General features: G+C 42.9%; 1 protein-coding gene across 4 annotated transcripts in view; it reads left to right on the forward strand.

The window, feature by feature from the left end:
* Positions 1 to 19,195, forward strand: part of MAP6 (microtubule associated protein 6) — a 114,650-nt gene that overhangs the window by 39,159 nt on the left and 56,296 nt on the right. For all 4 annotated transcript variants that reach the window (XM_069759394.1, XM_069759395.1, XM_069759397.1 and 1 more), the window contains exon 2: positions 6,382 to 6,595. In XM_069759394.1, coding sequence (XP_069615495.1) covers positions 6,382 to 6,595 — 214 coding nt within the window. The remainder of the gene's footprint in view (positions 1 to 6,381; positions 6,596 to 19,195) is intronic.

A 19,195-nucleotide genomic window follows, 5' to 3' on the forward strand; every position in this document is an offset into this window, starting at 1 on the left:
TACTGTTAGGGCAGTGAGAATCTGGAATTGCTTGCCTGAGGAGGTGGTGATGGCGAACTCAGTCGAGGGGTTCAAGAGAGGCCTGGATGTCTTCCTGGAGCAGAACAATATTGTATCATACAATTAGGTTCTGTAGAAGGACGTAGATCTGGGGATTTATTATGATGGAATATAGGCTGAACTGGATGGACAAATGTCTTTTTTCGGCCTTACTAACTATGTTACTATGTTACTCTATTTAAAGAGTTTATGATTATTAAAGTGAAACTCAAATCTAACATTTTTTTCATGTCTATATTTGTTTTTATTGGTGTCAAAGTTCCACATCCATTGTACTGACACCAGTATACAGTGAGCTCCCTCTAGTGGTGGCTGCAGGCAAACAAACTTCTGTGTTAGTGTATGTGCACACTTTAAAGGGAACCTGTCACCCCGTTTTTTCAGTATGAGATAAAAATACCGTTAAATAGGGCCTGAGCTGTGCTTTACAATAGGGTATTTTTGTCCCGATTCCCCACCTATGCTGCCGAAATACCTTACAAAAGTCGCCGTTTTCGCCTGTCAATCAGGCTGCTCTGGTCAAAAGGGCGTGGTCACAGCGCTGTTTCTCCCCCACATCTTGCTTATGTTCCCGTTGGTGGCGTAGTGCTTCTCGCATGCGCAAGTGCCGAATGCACTGCGCAGCTGTAGAAAAAGAGCGCGCTTTCCGCTATTCAGCGGTTTCTCGGTGGCCATCTTCCTGAGGCCACGCGTGCGCAGATGGAGTGTCCTGCTTCCCGGGGCTTCAGGAAAATGGCCGCGGGATGCCGCGCGTGCGCAGATGGAGATCGCGGCGGCCATTTTCCTGAAGCCGAGAATAGAGTAATCGCAGCTATAACATGGGGGATAATAGAATAAAAATACTAACGAGTTGAATGAACCATAATGGGGCAATTTCATCTGACTTCATAAAGCTGAGAACAGAAGTTTGGAATTGTTACAAATACATGTAATCTGCAGAAAGCCGCCCCCGGCGCTAATCTTCAGGAGGATAAATGTCAGGATTAGCACTTTATGAATTATTAATCCCGTGAAGGAGTGAAGTGCGAGTAAAGCTCTTGATACCAGTAAATGTGGGTTACTGGTGGGTGAAGGAAGGCACAAACCGTAATGATCCTGCAGCGATGATCCAATGGAGAAAAGGCAAATGGGGGAATGAGAAGAAAAACAGCTTCCAGAAATCCCCTGTAAATAGTGTGGGGGGTCGGGGGTCTCTATTAGTTTAGGGGGTCCGGTCCTGGCTCTCTATTAGTTTAGGGGGTCCGGTCCTGGCTCTCTATTAGTTTAAGGGGTCCGGTCCTGGCTCTCTATTAGTTTAGGGGGTCTGGTGCTGGCTCAGTATTAGTTTAGGGGTCCGGTCCTGGCTCTGTATTAGTTTAGGGGGTCCAGTCTTGGCTCTGTATTAGTTTAGGGGGTCTGATCCCGGCTCTGTATTAGTTTAGGGGGTCTGGTCCCGGCTCTGTATTAGTTTAGGGGGTCTGGTCCCGGCTCTGTATTAGTTTAGGGGGTCTGGTCCCGGCTCTGTATTAGTTTAGGGGGTCTGGTCCCGGCTCTGTATTAGTTTAGGGGGTACGGTCCTGGCTCTCTATTAGTTTAGGGGGTCTGGTCCCGGCTCTGTATTAGTTTAGGGGGTCTGGTCCCGGCTCTGTATTAGTTTAGGTGGTCCGGTCCTGGCTCTCTATTAGTTTAGGGGGTCTGGTCCCGGCTCTATATTAGTTTAGGGGGTCTAATCCCGGCTCTGTATTAGTTTAGGGGGCTGGTCCTGGCTCAGCATTAGTTTAGTGGGTCTGATCCCAGCTCTGTATTAGTTTAGGGGGTCTGATCCCGGCTCTGTATTAGTTTAGGGGGTCTGATCCCGGCTCTGTATTAGTTTAGGGGGTCTGATCCCAGCTCTGTATTAGTTTAGGGGGTCCGGTCTTGGCTCTGTATTAGTTTAGGGGGTCTGATCCCGGCTCTGTATTAGTTTAGGGAGTCCGGTCTTGGCTCTGTATTAGTTTAGGGGGTCTGATCCCGGCTCTCTATTAGTTTAGGGGGTCTGGTCCTGGCTCTCTATTAGTTTAGGGGGTCTGGTCCCGGCTCTGTATTAGTTTAGGGGGTCTGGTCCTGGCTCTGTATTAGTTTAGGGGGTCTGGTCCCGGCTCTGTATTAGTTTAGGGGGTCTGGTCCCGGCTCTGTATTAGTTTAGGGGGTCTGGTCCTGGCTCTGTATTAGTTTAGGTGGTCCGGTCCTGGCTCTCTATTAGTTTAGGGGGTCTGGTCCTGGCTCTATATTAGTTTAGGGGGTCTGATCCCGGCTCTGTATTAGTTTAGGGGGTCTAATCCCGGCTCTGTATTAGTTTAGGGGGCCGGTCCTGGCTCAGCATTAGTTTAGTGGGTCTGATCCCAGCTCTGTATTAGTTTAGGGGGTCTGATCCCGGCTCTGTATTAGTTTAGGGGGTCTGATCCCGGCTCTGTATTAGTTTAGGGGGTCTGATCCCAGCTCTGTATTAGTTTAGGGGGTCCGGTCTTGGCTCTGTATTAGTTTAGGGGGTCTGATCCCGGCTCTGTATTAGTTTAGGGAGTCCGGTCTTGGCTCTGTATTAGTTTAGGGGGTCTGATCCCGGCTCTCTATTAGTTTAGGGGGTCTGGTCCTGGCTCTCTATTAGTTTAGGGGGTCTGGTCCCGGCTCTGTATTAGTTTAGGGGGTCTGGTCCTGGCTCTCTATTAGTTTAGGGGGTCTGGTCCCGGCTCTGTATTAGTTTAGGGGGTCTGGTCCCGGCTCTGTATTAGTTTAGGGGGTCCGGTCCTGGCTCTCTATTAGTTTAGGTGGTCCGGTCCTGGCTCTCTATTAGTTTAGGGGGTCTGGTACCGGCTCTATATTAGTTTAGGGGGTCTGGTCCCGGCTCTGTATTAGTTTAGGGGGTCTGATCCCGGCTCTGTATTAGTTTAGGGGGTCCGGTCCTGGCTCTGTATTAGTTTAGGGGGTCTGATCCCGACTCTGTATTAGTTTAGGGGGTCTGGTCCCGGCTCTGTATTAGTTTAGGGGGTCTGATCCCGGCTCTGTATTAGTTTAGGGGGTCTGGTGCCGGCTCTGTATTAGTTTAGGGGGTTTGGTCCCGGCTCTGTATTATTTAGGGGGTCTGGTCCCGGCTCAGTATTAGTTTAGGGGGTCTGGTCCTGGCTCTGTATTAGTTTAGGGGGGTCTGGTCCTGGCTCTGTATTAGTTTAGGGGGTCTGATCCTGGCTCTGTATTAGTTTAGGGGGGTCTGGTCCTGGCTCTGTATTAGTTTAGGGGGTCTGATCCCGGCTCTGTATTAGTTTAGGGGGTTTGGTCCCGGCTCTGTATTAGTTTAGGGGGTCTGGTCCCGGCTCAGTATTAGTTTAGGGGGTCTGGTCCTGGCTCTGTATTAGTTTAGGGGGTCTGATCCCGGCTCTGTATTAGTTTAGGGGGTCTGATCCCAGCTCTGTATTAGTTTAGGGGGTCCGGTCTTGGCTCTGTATTAGTTTAGGGGGTCTGATCCCGGCTCTGTATTAGTTTAGGGAGTCCGGTCTTGGCTCTGTATTAGTTTAGGGGGTCTGATCCCGGCTCTCTATTAGTTTAGGGGGTCTGGTCCTGGCTCTCTATTAGTTTAGGGGGTCTGGTCCCGGCTCTGAATTAGTTTAGGGGGTCTGGTCCTGGCTCTCTATTAGTTTAGGGGGTCTGGTCCCGGCTCTGTATTAGTTTAGGGGGTCTGGTCCCGGCTCTGTATTAGTTTAGGGGGTCCGGTCCTGGCTCTCTATTAGTTTAGGTGGTCCGGTCCTGGCTCTCTATTAGTTTAGGGGGTCTGGTACCGGCTCTATATTAGTTTAGGGGGTCTGGTCCCGGCTCTGTATTAGTTTAGGGGGTCTGATCCCGGCTCTGTATTAGTTTAGGGGGTCCGGTCCTGGCTCTGTATTAGTTTAGGGGGTCTGATCCCGACTCTGTATTAGTTTAGGGGGTCTGGTCCCGGCTCTGTATTAGTTTAGGGGGTCTGATCCCGGCTCTGTATTAGTTTAGGGGGTCTGGTGCCGGCTCTGTATTAGTTTAGGGGGTTTGGTCCCGGCTCTGTATTATTTAGGGGGTCTGGTCCCGGCTCAGTATTAGTTTAGGGGGTCTGGTCCTGGCTCTGTATTAGTTTAGGGGGGTCTGGTCCTGGCTCTGTATTAGTTTAGGGGGTCTGATCCTGGCTCTGTATTAGTTTAGGGGGGTCTGGTCCTGGCTCTGTATTAGTTTAGGGGTCTGATCCCGGCTCTGTATTAGTTTAGGGGGTTTGGTCCCGGCTCTGTATTAGTTTAGGGGGTCTGGTCCCGGCTCAGTATTAGTTTAGGGGGTCTGGTCCTGGCTCTGTATTAGTTTAGGGGGTCTGGTCCCGGATCTGTATTAGTTTAGGGGGTCTGGTCCCGGCTCAGTATTAGTTTAGGGGGTCTGGTCCTGACTCTGTATTAGTTTAGGGGGTCTGATCCCGGCTCTGTATTAGTTTAGGGGGTCTGGTCCCGGCTCTGTATTAGTTTAGGGGGTCTGGTCCCAGCTCAGCATTAGTTTAGTGGGTCTGATCCCAGCTCTGTATTAGTTTAGGGGGTCCGGTCCCGGCTCAGCATTAGTTTTGGGGTCTGGTCCTGGCTCTGTATTAGTTTAGTGGGTCTGATCCCGGCTCTGTATTAGTTTAGGGGGTCCAGTCCTGGCTCTGTATTAGTTTAGGGGGTCTGATCCCGGCTCTGTATTAGTTTAGGGGGTCTGGTCCTGGCTCTGTATTAGTTTAGTGGGTCTAATCTCGGCTCTGTATTAGTTTAGGGGGTCCGGTCCTGGCTCAGCATTAGTTTAGTGGGTCTGATCCCAGCTCTGTATTAGTTTAGTGGGTCTGATCCCAGCTCTGTATTAGTTTAGAGGGTCCGGTCCCGGCTCAGCATTAGTTTTGGGGTCTGGTCCTGGCTCTGTATTAGTTTAGTGGGTCTGATCCCGGCTCTGTATTAGTTTAGGGGGTCCAGTCCTGGCTCTGTATTAGTTTAGGGGGTCTGATCCCGGCTCTGTATTAGTTTAGGGGGTCCAGTCCTGGCTCTGTATTAGTTTAGGGGGTCTGATCCCGGCTCTGTATTAGTTTAGGGGGTCTGGTCCTGGCTCTGTATTAGTTTAGTGGGTCTAATCTCGGCTCTGTATTAGTTTAGGGGGTCCGGTCCTGGCTCAGCATTAGTTTAGGGGGTCTGATCCCAGCTCTGTATTAGTTTAGTGGGTCTGATCCCAGCTCTGTATTAGTTTAGACGGTCAAGGTCCCGGCTCAGCATTAGTTTTGGGGTCTGGTCCTGGCTCTCTATTAGTTTAGTGGGTCTGATTCCGGCTCTGTATTAGTTTAGGGGGTCTGGTCCTGGCTCTCTATTAGTTTAGTGGGTCTGATCCCGGCTCTGTATTAGTTTAGGGGGTCCAGTCCTGGCTCTGTATTAGTTTAGGGGGTCTGATCCCGGCTCTGTATTAGTTTAGGGGGTCTGGTCCTGGCTCTGTATTAGTTTAGTGGGTCTGATCCCAGCTCTGTATTAGTTTAGGGGGTCCAGTCCTGGCTCTGTATTAGTTTAGGGGGTCTGATCCCGGCTCTGTATTAGTTTAGGGGGTCTGGTCCTGGCTCTGTATTAGTTTAGTGGGTCTAATCTCGGCTCTGTATTAGTTTAGGGGGTCCGGTCCTGGCTCAGCATTAGTTTAGGGGGTCTGATCCCAGCTCTGTATTAGTTTAGTGGGTCTGATCCCAGCTCTGTATTAGTTTAGACGGTCAAGGTCCCGGCTCAGCATTAGTTTTGGGGTCTGGTCCTGGCTCTCTATTAGTTTAGTGGGTCTGATTCCGGCTCTGTATTAGTTTAGGGGGTCTGGTCCTGGCTCTCTATTAGTTTAGTGGGTCTGATTCCGGCTCTGTATTAGTTTAGGGGGTCCGGTCCTGACTATCAGTTTAGGAAATCAAGTTTTGTTTTTATTTCAGAGGTCTATTCTGAAATTTGTAATTATTTGTGAGTTGGGGTCTGGGATCTTTATTATCTGATTTATCGGGACTGGTTTGGGGTCTGTATTGATTTTGGGGTTGAGGTGTGACATCTGCTTTTGTTTAGGGATCTATTCGGAACTTCATTATTTTGGGGGTCTGGTCTGGGGCTGCAGTTAAGAGGTCCAGTTTGAGGTCTGTATTTGTTCAGGAGGGGGCTGGTCTGGGGTCTGTACTTCTTCCAAGGTGTCATGTAGGAGCTCATTAGTGATTTCAGTGCCTTGGGTTGGGGACGTCTCTATAAATGGCCGGAGCATATTCTGTAGATCGTTCTCCTGATGGCGGCTTGTAGGAATATTAATGGTGGTTTTGTCCTTTGCTTCCAGGAATGAGTTCAGACCCTGGACTGATGTGAAACCTGTGAAACCAATAAAGGCCCGGCCTCAGTATCGCCCTCCGGAGGAGAAAGTGGTGCATGAAACCAGCTACAAGGCCACGTTCAAGGGCGAATGCAACCAACCGACCACCGCTGACAACAAACTGACCGAGCGTCGGAGGATACGCAGCCTCTACAGCGAGCCCCATAAAGACTCCCCCAAGGTGAGACACTTTTACTGGTACACCCCCATAAGTTTTACTACCATACAGCGCCATATAAGCGCCATACCGTATAGTGAATAAATACGCACCGCCATATACTGGCTAAATAATACTTCTATATAGTAACTGAAATAACAGCGATTTACAGTGCAGCCATCACCAAACTCTGCAGAAATAACTGTACAGTGTCCAGTGTAAATACTGCCATACTGTCATTAATGATACTATAAATAATACCGCCATATGCGGACCAAATACTACTTTCATGTCGTCGCCTAAATAATGATTTATTATTCTACCGCCACCTCCATTTATTGCAAACTAATGCACTATTCAGTCCCTAAGTAGCAGTGCCACGCGATGTAACTGCCCCCATATCGTGCTTTAATAATACTGTAATGTGCCTAAATAACATAATTTTACAGTGCTGTCACCTCTGCACATTGCAGAAATCATGTACTGTGCAGTGCCGAATGAAAATAGCAGCACCGCAAAATATAACTACCGCCATACAGTGCTCTAATGCTACAGACTAATGCATAAATGACACTGCCACACGCTGACCAAATAATGCCGTGACGTTGTGGCCTAAATAACAATGAATTATTGCCCTGCCGCCGCATCCACATATTACAGAAAAAATGCGCTATTCAGTCTCTAAGTAGCAGTGCCTCACAATGTAACTACCGCCATACAGTGCTCCAATAATACCGTATAGTGTCCAAATAACCCCTCCATATAGTTATCTAAATAATAACATTTTACAGTGCTGTCTGATCCATATATTGCCAAAATAACGCACCGAATATAACTACCGCCATACAGTGCTCTAATGATACAGTATACTGCCTAAATGACACTTTCATATAATTGCCACCTGACACTACAGAAATAATGTACTGTGCAGTGCCACATACTATAAGTACCGCCATACAGTGCTATAACAATACAGTAGAGTGATTAAATAACACCGCCATATACTAGCAGAATAATACCTCCATATAGTTTCTCTCACCACCATGTAATGCAAAAATAATACATTCTGATGGCCCTCAGTAATAGTGCCGCATAATGGGGACGATTTGCTGAACCTTTTATTTACAGTTTTTGGTATTTTTCGCCCGTTTTCCATTTGTGCCTTCTTTTTCTTTTATCCCGAGAGCGATCTCATATGGGAAACGTCTGGCACGTGGTCGGGACGGATGTCCAGTCAGACACCAAAAACAAATATTAGGACGCCAAATTCTATCAAACCCAAATTAAGCCCCAATAAAACAGCAACAAATCTGCATAAAAAAAGGGCAAGAAAAAGAGAGAATAAAATCTGGACGGATCATTAAGGAATTGTCTGCCTCAATGTAAAGCTCGAATGGGGACATGAAAAAAAAAAAACGCTGATACAAAAAGGGACCAGGACAAAACAAATATTATATAATACCGTCTACCGCCATATAGTGCTCTACCGATACAGCGTGGTGCCATGGGAAATAACACTGCCATGTAGTTACATGAATGGTTTTCAGTCCCTAAACAGTGGCTTCATATAGGACTGGTCAGAGGAAGTGCAGTATATAGAGGGCGCCGTATACGGTATATACAGTGAAGAACGTATATATAAAGTATGTACGGCGAAGATAGCAAACAGCGCTATATAAAAAAAATACCGGCCATGCCAAATAGCAAACTCAGCTCTGCTCCATCCATGGGTCCCCTAATATAAAAGCAGTGACGTATGGCAGCACCAGGGACCGTGGCCTCATCTGGTGCTGGCACCGGCAGGACTGGCAGCTTCCGTGCACACCTGCTCGGACCGGATGAAACCCTATTCAGATGTTAGCAGAGCTGTGTTTGTAAAATAGCTGAGTTTAATAAATGTTACAAAATGGACTACTGTATATAAAATGTTACGGATCTGTCTTCAGATGTTAGAAAGCTGAGCCCAATGCAGCAGAGCTGAGTTTATCACATGTAACAGAATGATCAGATGTAGCAGAGCTGAGTTTATGAAATGTAACAGAACGATCAGATGTAGCAGAGCTGAGTTTATGAAATGTAACAGAATGATCAGATGTAGCAGAGCTGAGTTTATGAAATGTAACAGAACGATCAGATGCAGCAGAGCTGAGTTTATCTAATGTAACAGAACGATCAGATGCAGCAGAGCTCAGTTTATCTAATGTAACAGAACGATCAGATGTAGCAGAGCTGAGTTTATGAAATGTAACAGAACGATCAGATGCAGCAGAGCTGAGTTTATCTAATGCAACAGAACGATCAGATGCAGCAGAGCTGAGTTTATCAAATGTAACAGAATGATCAGATGCAGCAGAGCTGAGTTTATCAAATGTAACAGAACGATCAGATGCAGCAGAGCTGAGTTTATGAAATGTAACAGAACGATCAGATGCAGCAGAGCGGAGTTTATGAAATGTAACAGAACGATCAGATGCAGCAGAGCGGAGTTTATGAAATGTAACAGAATGATCAGATGCAGCAGAGCTGAGTTTATCAAATGTAACAGAACGATCAGATGCAGCAGAGCTGAGTTTATCAAATGTAACAGAACGATCAGATGCAGCAGAGCTGAGTTTATCAAATGTAACAGAACGATCAGATGCAGCAGAGCTGAGTTTATCAAATGTAACAGAACGATCAGATGTAGCAGAGCTGAGTTTATCAAATGTAACAGAATGATCAGATGCAGCAGAGCTGAGTTTATCAAATGTAACAGAACGATCAGATGCAGCAGAGCTGAGTTTATGAAATGTAACAGAACAATTAGATGCAGCAGAGCTGAGTTTATCAAATGTAACAGAACGATCAGATGTAGCAGAGCTGAGTTTATCAAATGTAACAGAACGATCAGATGTAGCAGAGCTCAGTTTATCTAATGTAACAGAATGATCAGATGCAGCAGAGCTGAGTTTATGAAATGTAACAGAACGATCAGATGCAGCAGAGCTGAGTTTATGAAATGTAACAGAATGATCAGATGCAGCAGAGCTGAGTTTATGAAATGTAACAGAACGATCAGATGCAGCAGAGCTGAGTTTATCAAATGTAACAGAATGATCAGATGCAGCAGAGCTGAGTTTATCAAATGTAACAGAACGATCAGATGCAGCAGAGCGGAGTTTATGAAATGTAACAGAACGATCAGATGCAGCAGAGCGGAGTTTATGAAATGTAACAGAATGATCAGATGCAGCAGAGCTGAGTTTATCAAATGTAACAGAACGATCAGATGCAGCAGAGCTGAGTTTATGAAATGTAACAGAACGATTAGATGCAGCAGAGCTGAGTTTATCAAATGTAACAGAACGATCAGATGTAGCAGAGCTGAGTTTATCAAATGTAACAGAACGATCAGATGTAGCAGAGCTCAGTTTATCTAATGTAACAGAATGATCAGATGCAGCAGAGCTGAGTTTATGAAATGTAACAGAACGATCAGATGCAGCAGAGCTGAGTTTATCAAATGTAACAGAACGATCAGATGCAGCAGAGCTGAGTTTATCAAATGTAACAGAACGATCAGATGTAGCAGAGCTGAGTTTATCAAATGTAACAGAACGATCAGATGTAGCAGAGCTCAGTTTATCTAATGTAACAGAATGATCAGATGCAGCAGAGCTGAGTTTATGAAATGTAACAGAACGATCAGATGCAGCAGAGCTGAGTTTATGAAATGTAACAGAATGATCAGATGCAGCAGAGCTGAGTTTATGAAATGTAACAGAACGATCAGATGCAGCAGAGCTGAGTTTATCAAATGTAACAGAACGATCAGATGCAGCAGAGCTGAGTTTATGAAATGTAACAGAACGATCAGATGCAGCAGAGCTGAGTTTATCTAATGTAACAAAATGATCAGATGCAGCAGAGCTGAGTTTATGAAATGTAACAGAACAATCAGATGTAGCAGAGCTGAGTTTATGAAATGTAACAGAACGATCAGATGCAGCAGAGCTGAGTTTATGAAATGTAACAGAACGATCAGATGCAGCAGAGCTGAGTTTATCTAATGTAACAAAATGATCAGATGCAGCAGAGCTGAGTTTATGAAATGTAACAGAACAATCAGATGTAGCAGAGCTGAGTTTATGAAATGTAACAGAACGATCAGATGCAGCAGAGCTCAGTTTATCTAATGTAACAGAATGATCAGATGCAGCAGAGCTGAGTTTATGAAATGTAACAGAATGATCAGATGCAGCAGAGCTGAGTTTATCAAATGTAACAGAACGATCAGATGTAGCAGAGCTGAGTTTATGAAATGTAACAGAATGATCACATACAGCAGAGCTGAGTTTATGAAATGTAACAGAACGATCAGATGCAGCAGAGCTGAGTTTATGAAATGTAACAGAACGATCAGATGCAGCAGAGCTCAGTTTATCTAATGTAACAGAATGATCAGATGCAGCAGAGCTGAGTTTATGAAATGTAACAGAACGATCAGATGTAGCAGAGCTGAGTTTATCTAATGTAACAGAACGATCAGATGTAGCAGAGCTCAGTTTATCTAATGTAACAGAACGATCAGATGTAGCAGAGCTGAATTTATCAAATGTAATGGAGTCATCAGATGCAGCAGAGCTGAGTTTATGAAATGTAACAGAATGATCAGATGTAGCAGAGCTGAGTTTATGAAATGTAACAGAACGATCAGATGTAGCAGAGCTGAGTTTATGAAATGTAACAGAACGATCAGATGCAGCAGAGCTGAGTTTATCAAATGTAACAGAATGATCAGATGCAGCAGAGCTGAGTTTATCAAATGTAACAGAACGATCAGATGCAGCAGAGCTGAGTTTATGAAATGAAACAGAACGATCAGATGCAGCAGAGCGGAGTTTATGAAATGTAACAGAAAGATCAGATGCAGCAGAGCGGAGTTTATGAAATGTAACAGAATGATCAGATGCAGCAGAGCTGAGTTTATCAAATGTAACAGAACGATCAGATGCAGCAGAGCTGAGTTTATCAAATGTAACAGAACGATCAGATGCAGCAGAGCTGAGTTTCTGAAATGTAACAGAACGATTAGATGCAGCAGAGCTGAGTTTATGAAATGTAACAGAACGATTAGATGCAGCAGAGCTGAGTTTATCAAATGTAACAGAACGATCAGATGTAGCAGAGCTGAGTTTATCAAATGTAACAGAACGATCAGATGTAGCAGAGCTCAGTTTATCTAATGTAACAGAATGATCAGATGCAGCAGAGCTGAGTTTATGAAATGTAACAGAACGATCAGATGCAGCAGAGCTGAGTTTATGAAATGTAACAGAATGATCAGATGCAGCAGAGCTGAGTTTATGAAATGTAACAGAACGATCAGATGCAGCAGAGCTGAGTTTATCAAATGTAACAGAATGATCAGATGCAGCAGAGCTGAGTTTATCAAATGTAACAGAACGATCAGATGCAGCAGAGCGGAGTTTATGAAATGTAACAGAACGATCAGATGCAGCAGAGCGGAGTTTATGAAATGTAACAGAATGATCAGATGCAGCAGAGCTGAGTTTATCAAATGTAACAGAACGATCAGATGCAGCAGAGCTGAGTTTATGAAATGTAACAGAACGATCAGATGCAGCAGAGCTGAGTTTATCAAATGTAACAGAACGATCAGATGCAGCAGAGCTGAGTTTATCAAATGTAACAGAACGATCAGATGTAGCAGAGCTGAGTTTATCAAATGTAACAGAATGATCAGATGCAGCAGAGCTGAGTTTATAAAATGTAACAGAACGATCAGATGCAGCAGAGCTGAGTTTATGAAATGTAACAGAACGATTAGATGCAGCAGAGCTGAGTTTATCAAATGTAACAGAACGATCAGATGTAGCAGAGCTGAGTTTATCAAATGTAACAGAACGATCAGATGTAGCAGAGCTCAGTTTATCTAATGTAACAGAACGATCAGATGCAGCAGAGCTGAGTTTATGAAATGTAACAGAACGATCAGATGCAGCAGAGCTGAGTTTATGAAATGTAACAGAATGATCAGATGCAGCAGAGCTGAGTTTATGAAATGTAACAGAACGATCAGATGCAGCAGAGCTGAGTTTATCAAATGTAACAGAACGATCAGATGCAGCAGAGCTGAGTTTATGAAATGTAACAGAACGATCAGATGCAGCAGAGCTGAGTTTATCTAATGTAACAAAATGATCAGATGCAGCAGAGCTGAGTTTATGAAATGTAACAGAACAATCAGATGTAGCAGAGCTGAGTTTATGAAATGTAACAGAACGATCAGATGCAGCAGAGCTGAGTTTATGAAATGTAACAGAACGATCAGATGCAGCAGAGCTGAGTTTATCTAATGTAACAAAATGATCAGATGCAGCAGAGCTGAGTTTATGAAATGTAACAGAACGATCAGATGTAGCAGAGCTGAGTTTATGAAATGTAACAGAACGATCAGATGCAGCAGAGCTGAGTTTATCAAATGTAACAGAACGATCAGATGTAGCAGAGCTCAGTTTATCTAATGTAACAGAATGATCAGATGCAGCAGAGCTGAGTTTATGAAATGTAACAGAACGATCAGATGCAGCAGAGCTGAGTTTATGAAATGTAACAGAACGATCAGATGCAGCAGAGCTGAGTTTATCAAATGTAACAGAACGATCAGATGCAGCAGAGCTGAGTTTATCAAATGTAACAGAACGATCAGATGTAGCAGAGCTCAGTTTATCTAATGTAACAGAATGATAAGATGCAGCAGAGCTGAGTTTATGAAATGTAACAGAATGATCAGATACAGCAGAGCTGAGTTTATGAAATGTAACAGAACGATCAGATGCAGCAGAGCTGAGTTTATGAAATGTAACAGAACGATCAGATGCAGCAGAGCTCAGTTTATCTAATGTAACAGAATGATCAGATGCAGCAGAGCTGAGTTTATGAAATGTAACAGAACGATCAGATGTAGCAGAGCTGAGTTTATCTAATGTAACAGAACGATCAGATGTAGCAGAGCTCAGTTTGTCTAATGTAACAGAATGATCAGATGCAGCAGAGCTGAGTTTATGAAATGTAACAGAACGATCAGATGTAGCAGAGCTCAGTTTATCTAATGTAACAGAATGATCAGATGCAGCAGAGCTCAGTTTATCTAATGTAACAGAACGATCAGATGCAGCAGAGCTCAGTTTATGAAATGTAACAGAACGATCAGATGTAGCAGAGCTCAGTTTATCTAATGTAACAGAATGATCAGATGCAGCAGAGCTGAGTTTATGAAATGTAACAGAATGATCAGATGCAGCAGAGCTGAATTTATGAAATGTAACAGAACGATCAGATGCAGCAGAGCTGAGTTTATGAAATGTAACAAAATGATCAGATGCAGCAGAGCTGAGTTTATGAAATGTAACAGAACGATCAGATGCAGCAGAGCTGAGTTTATGAAATGTAACAGAATGATCAGATGAAGCAGAGCTGAGTTTATGAAATGTAACAGAACGATCAGATGCAGCAGAGCTGAGTTTATCTAATGTAACAAAATGATCAGATGCAGCAGAGCTGAGTTTATGAAATGTAACAGAACGATCAGATGCAGCAGAGCTGAGTTTATGAAATGTAACAGAACGATCAGATGTAGCAGAGCTGAGTTTATCTAATGTAACAGAACGATCAGATGTAGCAGAGCTCAGTTTATCTAATGTAACAGAATGATCAGATGCAGCAGAGCTCAGTTTATCTAATGTAACAGAACGATCAGATGCAGCAGAGCTCAGTTTATGAAATGTAACAGAACGATCAGATGTAGCAGAGCTCAGTTTATCTAATGTAACAGAATGATCAGATGCAGCAGAGCTGAGTTTATGAAATGTAACAGAATGATCAGATGCAGCAGAGCTGAATTTATGAAATGTAACAGAACGATCAGATGCAGCAGAGCTGAGTTTATGAAATGTAACAAAATGATCAGATGCAGCAGAGCTGAGTTTATGAAATGTAACAGAACGATCAGATGCAGCAGAGCAGAGTTTATGAAATGTAACAGAATGATCAGATGAAGCAGAGCTGAGTTTATGAAATGTAACAGAACGATCAGATGCAGCAGAGCTGAGTTTATCTAATGTAACAAAATGATCAGATGCAGCAGAGCTGAGTTTATGAAATGTAACAGAACGATCAGATGCAGCAGAGCTGAGTTTATGAAATGTAACAGAACGATCAGATGTAGCAGAGCTCAGTTTATCTAATGTAACAGAATGATCAGATGCAGCAGAGCTGGGTTTATGAAATGTAACAGAACGATCAGATGCAGCAGAGCTGAGTTTATGAAATGTAACAGAACGATCAGATGTAGCAGAGCTCAGTTTATCTAATGTAACAGAACGATCAGATGCAGCAGAGCTGAGTTTATGAAATGTAACAGAATGATCAGATGCAGCAGAGCTGAGTTTATCTAATGTAACAAAATGATCAGATGCAGCAGAGCTGAGTTTATGAAATGTAACAAAATGATCAGATGCAGCAGAGCTGAGTTTATGAAATGGAACAGAACGATCAGATGTAGCAGAGCTCAGTTTATCTAATGTAACAGAATGATCAGATGCAGCAGTGCTGAGTTTATGAAATTAACAGAATGATCAGATGCAGCAAAGCTGAGTTTATGAAATGTAACAGAACGATCAGATGCAGCAGAGCTGAGTTTATGAAATGTAACAGAACGATCAGATGCAGCAGAGCTGAGTTTATGAAATGTAACAGAACGATCAGATGCAGCAGAGCTGAGTTTATGAAATGTAACAGAACGATCAGATGTAGCAGAGCTCAGTTTATCTAATGTAACAGAATGATCAGATGCAGCAGAGCTGAGTTTATGAAATGTAACAGAATGATCAGATGCAGCAGAGCTGAGTTTATGAAATGTAACAGAATGATCAGATGCAGCAGAGCTGAGTTTATGAAATGTAACAGAACGATCAGATGCAGCAGAGCTGAGTTTATCAAATGTAACAGAACGATCAGATGTAGCAGAGCTGAGTTTATCTAATGTAACAGAACGATCAGATGCAGCAGAGCTGAATTTATGAAATGTAACAGAACGATCAGATGTAGTAGAGCTGAGTTTATCAAATGTAACGGAGCCATCAGATGTAGTAGAGCTGAATTTATTAAATGTAACACAATGATCAGATGCAGCAGAGCTGAGTTTATCAAATGTAACAGAATGATCAGATGCAGCAGAGCTGAGTTTATCAAATGTAACAGAACGATCAGATGTAGCAGAGCTGAGTTTATCAAATGTAACAGAATGATCAGATGCAGCAGAGCTGAGTTTATGAAATGTAACAGAACGATCAGATGCAGCAGAGCTGAGTTTATGAAATGTAACAGAATGATCAGATGCAGCAGAGCTGAGTTTATCAAATGTAACAGAACGATCAGATGCAGCAGAGCTGAGTTTATCAAATGTAACAGAACGATCAGATGTAGCAGAGCTCAGTTTATCTAATGTAACAGAATGATCAGATGCAGCAGAGCTGAGTTTATGAAATGTAACAGAATGATCAGATGCAGCAGAGCTGAATTTATGAAATGTAACAGAACGATCAGATGCAGCAGAGCTGAGTTTATGAAATGTAACAAAATGATCAGATGCAGCAGAGCTGAGTTTATGAAATGTAACAGAACGATCAGATGCAGCAGAGCTGAGTTTATGAAATGTAACAGAATGATCAGATGAAGCAGAGCTGAGTTTATGAAATGTAACAGAACGATCAGATGCAGCAGAGCTGAGTTTATCTAATGTAACAAAATGATCAGATGCAGCAGAGCTGAGTTTATGAAATGTAACAGAACGATCAGATGCAGCAGAGCTGAGTTTATGAAATGTAACAGAACGATCAGATGTAGCAGAGCTGAGTTTATCTAATGTAACAGAACGATCAGATGTAGCAGAGCTCAGTTTATCTAATGTAACAGAATGATCAGATGCAGCAGAGCTCAGTTTATCTAATGTAACAGAACGATCAGATGCAGCAGAGCTCAGTTTATGAAATGTAACAGAACGATCAGATGTAGCAGAGCTCAGTTTATCTAATGTAACAGAATGATCAGATGCAGCAGAGCTGAGTTTATGAAATGTAACAGAATGATCAGATGCAGCAGAGCTGAATTTATGAAATGTAACAGAACGATCAGATGCAGCAGAGCTGAGTTTATGAAATGTAACAAAATGATCAGATGCAGCAGAGCTGAGTTTATGAAATGGAACAGAACGATCAGATGCAGCAGAGCAGAGTTTATGAAATGTAACAGAATGATCAGATGAAGCAAAGCTGAGTTTATGAAATGTAACAGAACGATCAGATGCAGCAGAGCTGAGTTTATCTAATGTAACAAAATGATCAGATGCAGCAGAGCTGAGTTTATGAAATGTAACAGAACGATCAGATGCATCAGAGCTGAGTTTATGAAATGTAACAGAACGATCAGATGTAGCAGAGCTCAGTTTATCTAATGTAACAGAATGATCAGATGCAGCAGAGCTGGGTTTATGAAATGTAACAGAACGATCAGATGCAGCAGAGCTGAGTTTATGAAATGTAACAGAACGATCAGATGTAGCAGAGCTCAGTTTATCTAATGTAACAGAACGATCAGATGCAGCAGAGCTGAGTTTATGAAATGTAACAGAATGATCAGATGCAGCAGAGCTGAGTTTATCTAATGTAACAAAATGATCAGATGCAGCAGAGCTGAGTTTATGAAATGTAACAGAACGATCAGATGCAGCAGAGCTGAGTTTTTGAAATGGAACAGAACGATCAGATGTAGCAGAGCTCAGTTTATCTAATGTAACAGAATGATCAGATGCAGCAGTGCTGAGTTTATGAAATTAACAGAATGATCAGATGCAGCAAAGCTGAGTTTATGAAATGTAACAGAACGATCAGATGCAGCAGAGCTGAGTTTATGAAATGTAACAGAACGATCAGATGCAGCAGAGCTGAGTTTATGAAATGTAACAGAACGATCAGATGCAGCAGAGCTGAGTTTATGAAATGTAACAGAACGATCAGATGTAGCAGAGCTCAGTTTATCTAATGTAACAGAATGATCAGATGCAGCAGAGCTGAGTTTATGAAATGTAACAGAATGATCAGATGCAGCAGAGCTGAGTTTATCTAATGTAACAGAACGATCAGATGCAGCAGAGCTGAATTTATCAAATGTAACAGAACGATCAGATGTAGCAGAGCTGAGTTTACCAAATGTAACAGAACGATCAGATGTAGCAGAGCTGAGTTTATCAAATGTAACGGAGCCATCAGATGTAGCAGAGCTGAGTTTATCAAATGTAACAGAATGATCAGATGTAGCAGAGCTGAGTTTATGAAATGTAACAGAACGATCAGATGTAGTAGAGCTGAGTTTATCAAATGTAACAGAATGATCAGATGTAGCAGAGCTGAGTTTATAAAATGTAACAGAACGATCAGATGTAGTAGAGCTGAGTTTATCAAATGTAACGGAGCCATCAGATGTAGCAGAGCTGAGTTTATCAAATGTAACAGAATGATCAGATGTAGCAGAGCTGAGTTTATGAAATGTAACAGAACGATCAGATGTAGTAGAGCTGAGTTTATCAAATGTAACGGAGCCATCAGATGTAGCAGAGCTGAGTTTATCAAATGTAACAGAATGATCAGATGCAGCAGAGCTGAGTTTATCAAATGTAACAGAACGGTCAGATGCAGCAGGCTGATTTTATCAAATGTAACAGAACGATCAGATGCAGCAGAGCTGAGTTTATCAAATGTAACAGAACGATCAGATGCAGCAGAGCTGAGTTTATCAAATGTAACAGAACGGTCAGATGCAGCAGAGCTGAGTTTATCAAATGTAACAGAACGATCAGATGCAGCAGAGCTGAGTTTATCAAATGTAACAGAACGGTCAGATGCAGCAGAGCTGAGTTTATCTAATGTAACAGAACGATCAGATGCAGCAGAGCTGAGTTTATGAAATGTAACAGAACGGTCAGATGCAGCAGAGCTGAGTTTATGAAATGTAACAGAACGATCAGATGTAGCAGAGCTGAGTTTATCAAATGTAACAGAACGATCAGATGCAGCAGAGCTGAGTTTATCAAATGTAACAGAACGATCAGATGCAGCAGAGCTCAGTTTATCTAATGTAACAGAATGATCAGATGCAGCAGAGCTGAGTTTATGAAATGTAACAGAACGATCAGATGTAGCAGAGCTGAGTTTATCTAATGTAACAGAACGATCAGATGCAGCAGAGCTGAGTTTATGAAATGTAACAGAACGGTCAGATGCAGCAGAGCTGAGTTTATGAAATGTAACAGAACGGTCAGATGCAGCAGAGCTGAGTTTATGAAATGTAACAGAACGGTGAGATGCAGCAGAGCTGAGTTTATGAAATGTAACAGAACGATCAGATGCAGCAGAGTTTATCAGGAGTAATAATGGTGAAATGCTCACAGGTGAGACTGCAGCACGGTGACACGATTCTCCAGGGCTTTATGATTACGCTGGTAACAAACTTTATCGCTTTTATTCATTTTGATTCATTAAAAAAAAAATCAGAACTTTAAAAACC

Source organism: Ranitomeya imitator, chromosome 3, assembly GCF_032444005.1.
Source record: "Ranitomeya imitator isolate aRanImi1 chromosome 3, aRanImi1.pri, whole genome shotgun sequence".
NCBI classification, from domain to species: domain Eukaryota; kingdom Metazoa; phylum Chordata; class Amphibia; order Anura; family Dendrobatidae; genus Ranitomeya; species Ranitomeya imitator.